Genomic DNA, 10,853 nt, shown 5'->3' on the forward strand with positions numbered 1-10,853 from the left:
TTAGTTTATTACTTTTCTTCAGTGAGGAGTGCTTAACATTCTGCAGCATAATCAGGTTTTGTCACAGGACTGCAGGGGAGAGCCAGATGTATAGCTCTAAATAGTTGGAAAGGAGTGAATGATAGATTTATGCTTGTGAGAGTATCTTGTGCAATAAAAATCATGTTGTATGGCTGTTAAACTTCAGTATGTAGGCATGAAGCATTTAAAAATCTAAACCCATCAATTTGTTAAAGACTAAATAAAATCCAACACATACTGTTTTGTGGGCTTGTGCTTACCATCTCTGTAGATACCTTATACATGTTAGTGATTTTCAGGTTATCTTCTGTTTGTGTTTATCCTAGATCTTTTTAATGTATTTTTCCTGAAAGCAGTGTGTATCTGTTACATTAGGAAAGATGTTGTTGGTTTTTGTTTTGTTTTGTTTTTTTTCTTTTTTTTTCCCAGAGGAGTGCAAGAAATGTTCTAGAGTGAGAGAAATTCCCTTCAAAGACTGTCAATCTATCTTAATAACTTCATCTTTTCCTCATTTATAAGAAAATGGCCTACAAATCCTACTGCATTTGATAGAAATTTGTTACCATTTTTATTTTTACCTAACACTGCACATCTCAAAAGTAGATTAAATACCTCTGCAACAGCTATTTGAAATCATTCTCATATCATACATTGTTCTATAATAGTGGGATCCAGTCAGATACATCTCAGCTATGGAAAGCTGGGGGAAAATTGAAAAGTACAGACTGCTCATATTTATGAGCATACTAGATTTTTAAAACATCGTAACCACCCTATGTTGAGCAGCGCCATCTCCCTCACATACTTATTCTTTATCCAGCTTACATCTTGTCTTGCCATTAGTTTTGAAGTGCTGTGATGCAGAAACAGTATTTTTGCAAGTATACAGCCTTCACAGACTTTTTAGAAAGAGAATGAAGAAGTAAGTACTTGAACTAACGAAGCCAAATGAACTAATGGTTTTCCATGGTTTGAGTCATATGTTTCTATTAGCAAAAACCACAGTTTCATATCTACATCCTCCCTGTCTTCTCTGAATACTCTGTGGACATGGAACATATTGTAGGTGGTTTGTGTAAATACTATAGGTGATTTGGAAGCATAGGAGTGCAGATTGGTCAGCAAGGTGAGGGCAATAAGCCAGATTACTGAAGCTGTTCTTTGACCTTTTCCTCAAAAGAGCTCTGGCTTAGGTCTTTTTTTTTTTTTTTTTTTTTTTTTAAAGACCAGCCTTTGACGTTTGTGAAACTTAATTGATTGCTTTTCCAAGCAATGTTAAAATGGATGAGTAGGCTCAAAAGTTACTAGCATGGGCACAGATAATGAAATAGATAGAATCAAGGACACCAGTTGCTTGGGAATCCATTTCAGTTACTCCTTGTATTCTCCGGGAGACCATGTCAACAACCAAACACCAAAAGAGACAAACAGACAATGTACTAAAGTAGTATGAGTTGTGTTCTGCTGGCTAATATTTTGTAGGTGCAGAGAAAAGCGTAACACTGCAATGACAGTGAAGGCCTGTAATATAACAAGAAGAAACTAAGAATGACATTTCTCTCATATGCACATGTACAAATTATTTGGAGTGTAAAGTGAAGTACTCTGGGGAAAAAAAAAAAAAAAAGAAAAAGAAAAAGGAAAAAAAAGGAAATTCTAGAATTTCACTTATTCTTTTCCATGTAGATACCAACCATACTTTGTTTCAGCATCTTAATGATGTGCTTAAGCACAATTTTTTTTACGTACAGATTTGTTTCCTCTATGCATAGAGCTGAGACTACTCATTTAATAAGCAATTGTTAGATATTTTTCCTTTTCATTATTCATTTTATAATAACCGTTATGTGCTGTATGCAGTTCACTCTAAAAGGAATTTCTGATTTCTTTTATAACCTTTCCTTTTTGAATACTTCAAACACAGTATTAAGCTTATTTTTACATTATCTTCCAGAAATGCAGCTTTCATCTTCCTGTTTCACACGTGAAGATGAGGCAGAGGAAGATGTTCTTACTGTTCACTGGTCAGCATAGCAAGGAAATGTGATGATAGTCAGTTCAAAGTGCTTAGAACCAGATATTTACAAATTAATAAACATTCCATGGCATGTGCTCAAATGAATTTCAGCTGTGACTGCTCAGCATTTAAGAGAAACTAACTCCACATGTTACAGTCAGAAGGATTAGCACGGTGGAAAGGCAACACAGGAGCAGAATGGCAAAAGGACAAATGGGAAGGGAACGCTCACTCATCTTCAAGGATCTAGGCTCACAGGGAAAGATTCCACAAAGGAAGGATCTCCAACTAGAGATCTTTCCTAGTGGCAGTCAGCCCTTCCATGGGGTCTAAGAGAGATGCAGCCAGGATCCACCCCTTCCAGTCACACAGCTGAATTGCTTTCACCTGCGCTCCCAGGGCTGACTCAGTCATTTCCCCAAGTGCTCAATCAGTGGTTCAGGCTGTGACTCAGCAGTTCCCATACACAAGGTATGAGGTCCAGTGGATTCTTTGGAGGTTCTTGGATGAGGTACAGATCTCTGGTATTTGAGTGTTAGGCAGTGTAAGTTCACATTTATGTTCCTTAGTCTTTGAGAGATACTGAATTTGGTTGTGTAGTCAGACCACCCTCTGAAAGATAGAAATGCTCTCCTGAGGGTAGATATTTGTTACAGCTTGTAGGCTGGATACTTAGAGTTCTTTGATGTCTTATACATAATGCCAAGGTGCTATCGTGATTATCTAGTATGAAGTACACAGCAAGCCAAGAAAGATTTTTCTCATGTAATCTTTATTGCAGAGTTGGGCTGATGAGTCACTTACAGAGGCTTGGGATACTGAGATTGTGTTATAGCAGATAGACTTGCTGCGCACAGTAACCGTTGTTTGATGTCTTCCTGAGAGAGTCCTTCATTAACTGCAGTTGAACTTGGCTGAGTGTGAAATTAAAAAAGGAGACTCTGATTTCAAGATACTCCCTTATGTGCTTAGAAGTATGCTAACTGGTACTGTGGGAGACCTCCTAAAATAAGTAAGGATACTTCAAGGAAAGAGGCCATGACCATATGAAAAGCAAACCTTTGGGTTATCACTGAACCCACAGAGTTGGTCAACAGTTTATTAACTGTTGGATGTCAGTCTTATATGAAATGCTCCTTTTCACAGAGGACTGATTCTAGCTGTGCTTTGTATAAACATGCATTCTCAGTGATTGGATGTATTTAATACAGGGTAGAAATGAATGTAACAGAAGTTGTGAGGTAATATAACTTCTTAACTTTAAATTGATTTAAATCTTATGCTTGATAGAGATAAAAGGATTTAGAGGCTGTACTGGCTTCTGGTGACAACTGAAATCTAAGACAAGAGTTGTAGAGATCTATATTGCTGGCTTGCAGTATGGCTCCAGAGGCATTTTAATTTTCTTTCTTTCAGTTCTTGTAAAGTGAAGGCAGCATATAGAACCCACAGCTACAGAATTTGAAACTGTGGGAAGAAATATGATTCCTAAATATTAAACATGCTCATCTTATACCATGTTTATGAGACTGTGTGATACTGTTTGTGACTTTTTCCTGGTTTTGAAAGAATATGTCCCTTGAGATTTTTCCTGAATATTTGTCACAGCGCTCTTTGCAAATAACAGTGCTTGGGAGGATACTTTCTGTAGCCTGTAATATAGAATTCCTCTTAAAGTTGATATATTAATAGTTCACTTCCAAGTGAAAGCAATATTACTCATTTCACTGTTGAAATGTAAATATTGTTCAGTTATATTGATGGTTCTTGAGATATTAATATGGGGGCTGCTCTAAAAGTAATACCACCTATTTTATGCTGGCCCACAACATCAGAGGCCTTACAGAGGATGTGAGCACAGTGAGGCAGTGAGTGGTGCGTTTCAGTAGAGGTGACATAAAAGACTGTTCAAAGCTATGAATTCTGTGCTGGTGATCTCTAGGAAACAGATTCATCTGCTAGCCAACTAATTACCAGGTAAGTGGCCAGAGCAAATAGCTGCCATCTCCTTTATAAAGGAGATGCCATCTCTGTACAAGGAAGCAATCAGTGACAGATCCTGATCCTGAGTTGGCCCACATTGTGCTCCCAAGTTCATTCTTCATTTCAGATCATTATTTACATGACTGTGAATTTTGAAACTTTTCTGCTTAAAATCTCCCTCAGCTCTCTTGTGGTTGCAAGTCCTAACCCAAGTCACTGGTTTTCTGTGGTGTGAGGTCTCAGCTTAGAATCCAGACATTGCACTGTTCTTCAGAATGTTGCTTCTGATTGTGAATGTGAATATATTTTGAAAATGTGTACATTGTATAGTAGGAGTTTAATAGTATCACAAAATGTTATTTTTTAAGAGTCAGCTCCTTACTGGAAGGATTTATAGGTAGATAAAGAAACAAGCCAAAACAAATGAATATAATGCAAAGCAGTACTCTAAAGTAGAGTGTGTTTTAAGGATTTTGGAGGTGTTTTAGGCCTATTCTCCTTGGCCGTTTGTTATTCTTTTTGTTTCTATAGCTATTTGATTTTTTTGGTGTTTCCCACATCTTAAAGAGTACATAAGAAAGGAAGCCATTTAGTAAACCCCAGTTACTTAGCTTTTTGGCCAGCTTTTAACTAACTGCATTATGAGTTTTGAGGCTCAGTGAAGGAATACTAATGCTTAAAGATGATTTGGAGAAGCAAAAAGAAGTAGGTAGGTCTACCCTTAGGTAAAAACAAATAAAAGATTAGAGAATCATAGAATTGCCAAGGTTGGAAAAGACCTCCAAGGTCATCCAGTCCAGCCATCCACCTATCACCAGTACTTCCCCAGTAAACTGTCTCCTTTGGTACAACATCTAAATGTTTCTTGAACACATCCAGGGACAGTGCTGCAACCACCTTACTTAGCAGCCCATTCCACTGCCTAATCACTCTTCTGGAGAATAAATTTTTCCTAACATCCAACCTGAATCTCCCCTGGTGCAACTTGAGGCCATTCCCTCTAGTCCTACCACTAGTTACATGGGAGTAAAGGCCAACCCCCAGCTTACCACATTCCTGTTCCTTCATTGAGCAGGAGAATGGGTTAGGTGCAGTCTGAATTTGCCTAGGATCCTCTGATAGCCAATAAGATTTAGCAATTAATGACAGCCATTGGCACGACGCTTTGGTTAATTTATTTTCCTGCTATAACTTCAGTGGTAATGACTGGGGGATGATAGAACCCTAATTATTACCAAGACTGATCATTTAGTGAGACTTTAATATTAAATTTACATTTATCCTGGTTTGATTCTTTCCACAATATCTTAAAACACACACTCACACCACACACATATGCACACATGCACATAGTTATACACACACCAAAAAAAAAGAAAAAAAAAGGAAATAAAATACAAAATTCCCTTTATAGAAGTGTTTGGTTTCTTTCATTATTTTATTCAATGTTTCCCGCTTCTTAAAACAAATAAACAATAAGTAATGAGTGCTGGAATCAGCGAGTTTCTAGGAATGATATACAGATGATAACATTCGATGTAAGCATGCCTTTAAACAGCATTTTCTCTGAACGACAAAGCACTGTGCATTTATTGGGAGTAAATACATGGTGGAAGGGATGTTTCTTATGGGAAATATCATGTAATTTCATTAGAAAAAAGAAAATCATGCTGTTTATTTTCTGCTTTGAAATCAGCGTTCCACATTTGCAGAAGGAAGCTAGTTGAATACAGTAAGTAATAAATCAAGGGAGCTCTCTTAACAGCTGCAGAACTAAATGTGTCTAATGGAACTATTAAATATAACTTCACATACATGTATTTCCTATGTGTAATCTGTTTGACCTTCAGTAGCTGTTTGTTTTTGAAATCTGAAAAATGCCTCCAAAGTGTGGTAGCCCAGAGTTTCAAGTGGCACGGTAGGATATGTAATGTATATTTTTTACGTTTTCTTCTAATTTGTCACATAGGCTACTTATGTGTGATTATATAAAAGTTCATATTTTTAAATCCAATAGTACAAGTGTGTAAGATATACTTGCTTGAGCTGGAAGATTCAGAAGTCGAATTTGTCTTGAGATATGCACAGTCAAGTAGTTTTTCACAGCAGTTAGCTAACACTTCAAGCTCCAGCAGTGCCCCTGAGCCATGAAAGAAATTTGCATGTAAGGAATGTTTTGAATCTATTAAAACCTCAGCTCAGAGCTAAAAAGTTGCTAACATGTCTTTGTTGACTAACATGAAGTGAGATCATACAAAAAGCTAGGCTGTGATCGACAGATGCCAAAGCTTAGGTTTTGATGTGATTGTGTATTTCTTTCATGCATAGCAGTTTAAGACTGTAGCTGGAGCTTCAGAAAGACAGCAATCAATGGGTCTGTGCAAGAGTACAGAAAATATATTACTCCTGGCAGTTGTCAAGGCAGAATTATGCAGAAAAATAATCTGAAATGCATTTGATCATATACTGGATGGTTTAATAATTTATATTATACCTTATTAGCAAAGTCTTGTGTTTACTTTGTGGCTGCCAAAACAAGATGAAAGGCTAACACCATGGAAATACAAGATGCTTAGCTCAAAATGCCTTCTTTGCATTTCAGTTTGATAATTTTCCCCCTTTCCCTCATTTTGATTAATAGTATGTGCGTAAATCTTAGAATACCTTTTTCTTTTCAGTGAGAACAGTCCTATTTATTAATAACAAGTCTACTCAAGAGTGTATGGCCTAGCAAGACATAAATTAGTATGAATTTATATTTCTGGAAAGTTCTTTATTATTTCACCAAAGTATTTTTCAGATAAAAAAGACTCTTTGGATTTAGTTCTAAGTTCCAATTATCTGAATCATGAGGCTAATCTTCCCAAGTCTTCCAGCTACAGGGGTATTTGTGAGCTCAGGTTAAGAAACTGTTTCACTCTCACTAGTGATTGTGTACAATAAGCGCTTTTCTCCAGAGATACAAGGGCCTCACAGAATTAATACTTCGATAATGTCAGCACTGGAGGAAATGAGCTAGATCAAGAGGTGACATGTTTGCCTCCAGCCAGCCAAAGGGGCTATAATGATCTTGGTTTTAAGAAAGGTGTTCTGCAGTTGTCTCATTCTTCAAGGTACACTAGGTAGAAAGCTTTAGGGAAAATAAAAATTGTGGACAAACTCAGAATAAAGCACTTAAATACTGTAAACTCTGAGGGTCAAATGATGTATGTGTATGTTGTGTTTTCCACAGCTGATACTGTGATAGTTACATGATATTAAGATCAGATTATATTATGGGTGGGTTCTTCACCGTTTTACACACTGCAGCCCTTTACACAGGCTCCAGGCAGTGTATCCAGTTTAGCCAAGCTCTTCCTATTGCCATTGAGGGTTCTGTACTGCACCTTTCAGGACTGCAAAGCAAGTTCTTAGGAAGAGGCATCTGTCTGCAGGTGTGTCTGAGAGATTATCATGTCTAAAAGCTGAGAGTGGACAAAAGACTATTTGGTTATACATTGCAAACCAGGAAAACTGTGAAATAGAAATGAGGTGCCAGTGGAATCAATACTGAAAACTGTTATGTAGGGATATGTATGAATTCATGATACACTAACATGTTTAACTGTAAGTAAAATAAATGCATACAAGCAGAAATGTCAAGTCCCTCAAAATTTGGTATCAGTTGTAACTTGTTGTGTTTGGGTTGTTTACTGGCTGTCCTCAGTCCCATAGAGACAGTATATTTTGGGGGATAAAATAGCTGTGGCCAGTAACTAAAAATTGGTTATAGTTGTTAGTAATATAGAGCAGCATGTTGATAGTTTTGGTATTGTTACCATGCCTTATGCTGCAGAGAACTCCAACTTGCTTACCTGTTTCCTTCCATTCATATGTCACCTATGCTATGTGAATTGTGACCTAAATCAAGAATACCTCAGATGTTAAAATAACACTTAAGACAGACTTAAGTGTTTGATGCGTGCTTACCTAACCAGTAGCAATCATTAGTTTTCTTCTGCAATTGCTATAATGGAACAGCTTCCTGAAGTGAAAAACAAGAGGCAGTTGCAGACAATCTGAACTGTGCAATCACACTTTCTTGGGCAAGCACATGTCTTGGAGCTCTGATATTTCCTTGAATTTGCCAACAATATGTTTGGTGAAAGAGGGAATCAAGCATCTGTGCTTTTGTGTGACCCTGTTCCAGCTGCTTGGAAATGCAGGATTATCCAGAGAGGCACTTTCTGGGTGCCTGACTTGTTTCCTATAAAATGTAAAGGAAAAAAAAAAAAAACAAAAAAAAACAAAAAAAAACCCAAAAACGGGGATTAATCTAAATCTTTTTCACCTGGGAAAAATTCAGGGCAATTATAAACCAGGCTGAGTTCAGTTGAATTCATTATTGAGATAAAGAGATGATGAAAGAAATGTTAAACAGAAGTATTGAATTGTCTGATGGAAGATCATTTCACCTTTGTGTAATTACACCTTTTACTTTCTTTTCCACTTATGCCTCTTGCAAATGTCATCAGATTACACTTTTAATAGTTGCTCTTACTTTTAAATATCTCCATGGCTAGCATGCTGAACTGAACAAGGTTGCAAGACAGAGGAACGTCTATTCTTTCTACTTGGATTTAAGCTGAAATGGTGATTCAACATCTGTAACTTGTGCTGCAGTTAGAAGTTCACATGTTCTGGAGGAACTTAGTGCTTGCAGTCAGGTTGAGGTGCAGCAGGAAACTGGGATTCAGTATGCTAAATTAGAAGGCGAGTGTTTTAACACAGCTACCTCCTGAGGGCCAGGTGAAAGGAAAAGCTTTGTGGGAGGATATTCAGGCACCAGTGAGCTGGTGATGGTTGACTTCAGAAGAGCCCTGCTGGGCAAAGAATTCTTGTGCTGTGGACCCCTTTATCACTAGCTAGAGATGACTTTTGAAGTAACCGAAAGTGGGAGAATAGTGAGATAGCAGCAAAACAAATAAATTAAATATATATATATATATATATTTAACCAACTCTCTTTGATGATATTTGGTATGGGAGATTTGTTTCTATTGTTAACAACTTCATTGATGTGGCAGTTAATTGCATTAAGAAGATTGACTTTGAGTGGCATTGGTAAGAGTTCTGTATGAAAAACAGATGACCAGATGTTGATGCAATGCAGATTGAATTGTTGTTTGTATTATTTTGTTTTATTTTAAAGGTGTATTATTTTGAACCTCAATGCAAAGGGGAGATATTATTTGTATTTGATATGTACAATTGGAAATACATAGCAACGTTTCAATCTTAATATATGCATTTTTTCACAGGAGTTCAGGCACGTACCACAGAATGGCACAAAGTGGAAAGCACATCGGTCTGCTGAGATCCCAGTGAAAGCACCACTGATTCCCTGGATGGCTTTGCACCTCCCATGGCACCAGGAAGGAAGCAGATTGAAGATACTGTCTGTCAGCCTGGCTGTACTGGCATTTCTTGCTATGGTTTACTACGGAGGAATGAAAAGAGAACTGTGAATTGAATGCAGCTTTTATAAATACAATAAAATTGCTGTTTAAAATCTTCAAAGAAAACACTTTTACGAACAATTATCTCTCTCTTAAAAAGGTAAAAAGTGATATAAATTGGGCAATAATTTGTACTCACCCTATGCCTTTCCTGTCATTCATAGGAGAGAATGCTAATAAGCTCTGGGAGACCTGAAGATCTTTGTTTGACAGAGTAGTTTATTGTATCTTTCTTCCTCTTCGTTTTTCTAAAATGATGCAATGTTTGCATTGCTTACTCTTTGTAACTGCCATGGCAGGCCAAACTGTGCGCAGAAAACTCATAAAGCTTTTAATAAATCTTTCAATGGAGTGTTGTTGCTAATCTTTTACGTGCAGAACATTTACAGCTTCCTTAAAGATTTTGCTTAATGCAGTGTGATGGTTTCATATGTATCTTCTTACATTAGAATCAAACACTGCTCAGCCATTAAAGTTCATCATTTGTTGCTGTTGATTATGCTCTCCTGTCTGAAAGAAGTCTTGCTCTGCCATCTTGCATCTGTCAACTTCAGAAGGAGTTACTATGCTTTGTTGATACTACAAAAATGTTTTTTTTTACACGGAAAGTTGTGTGGGTTCTTTTTATTGTTAAGTGGGAATTCCAGTGGTAGAGTTCTCCTGAAGTGTGGGTTAATACAATCTCCATAGGCAGTACAATGTTTAGAGGAACAAAAGTGAATCTCATTTTAGCTGTGTACTAGATCATATTGTGTGTGAGACAGTATTGCTCCGTTAGCGGAGTATGTTTTGCCCACTCCGAATCTCTAATTACATTCCACAAGCCATGTTTGTCACTACAAGATCTCTGTAATCTCAGGTTGAGCTCGTCAGTCAGGGAATGAAGTTTTCCAAGCTGCTACATACATGAAATTGTTCTTTTGTTCAGCCCTTGTCATGTTCATAGATTTTCATCCAAACAACCACTTCCAAAGCCTGCTTTAAATCTTAAAGCGGGAACAGTGGTTTCAGTGTGTTGTTAGTGTAGGACTGAGCCTGTGTTCCTAACGTGGCTGTAGAGCGCAGATGAATAATCCCCTAGGAAGGATGCTTTGTACTGTTTAAGTTGAGGTTTTATCATAGATACAGGCAATTAATCAAGAAGTTCCACCACAGTGCTTCCAGTACGGCCTGTAGGTCATATCAGCAAATGTAGCTGCCGTCTCCAAGAGTTTAGGTGTGTAATGAATTAAATTCTTACTGTTCTCTGCAAGCAGAAATACGTGACAGTCAGATTCTCGGGAAAACTATGAGTTGACAAAATCATTACATCTGAGCCAAATTTTTGTGTCTGA

General features: G+C 37.3%; 1 protein-coding gene across 2 annotated transcripts in view; it reads left to right on the plus strand.

The window, feature by feature from the left end:
- The window catches only part of CDKAL1 (CDKAL1 threonylcarbamoyladenosine tRNA methylthiotransferase), a 344,063-nt gene extending 334,048 nt beyond the window's left edge, over window positions 1–10,015 (plus strand). For both annotated transcript variants that reach the window (XM_072328453.1, XM_072328454.1), the window contains exon 16: window positions 9,322–10,015. In XM_072328453.1, coding sequence (XP_072184554.1) covers window positions 9,322–9,528 — 207 coding nt within the window. In that variant the 3' untranslated portion in view covers window positions 9,529–10,015. The remainder of the gene's footprint in view (window positions 1–9,321) is intronic.
- The last annotated feature ends 838 nt before the right edge of the window (window positions 10,016–10,853 follow it).

This window comes from Excalfactoria chinensis, chromosome 2 (genome assembly GCF_039878825.1).
Source record: "Excalfactoria chinensis isolate bCotChi1 chromosome 2, bCotChi1.hap2, whole genome shotgun sequence".
Lineage (NCBI taxonomy): Eukaryota > Metazoa > Chordata > Aves > Galliformes > Phasianidae > Excalfactoria > Excalfactoria chinensis.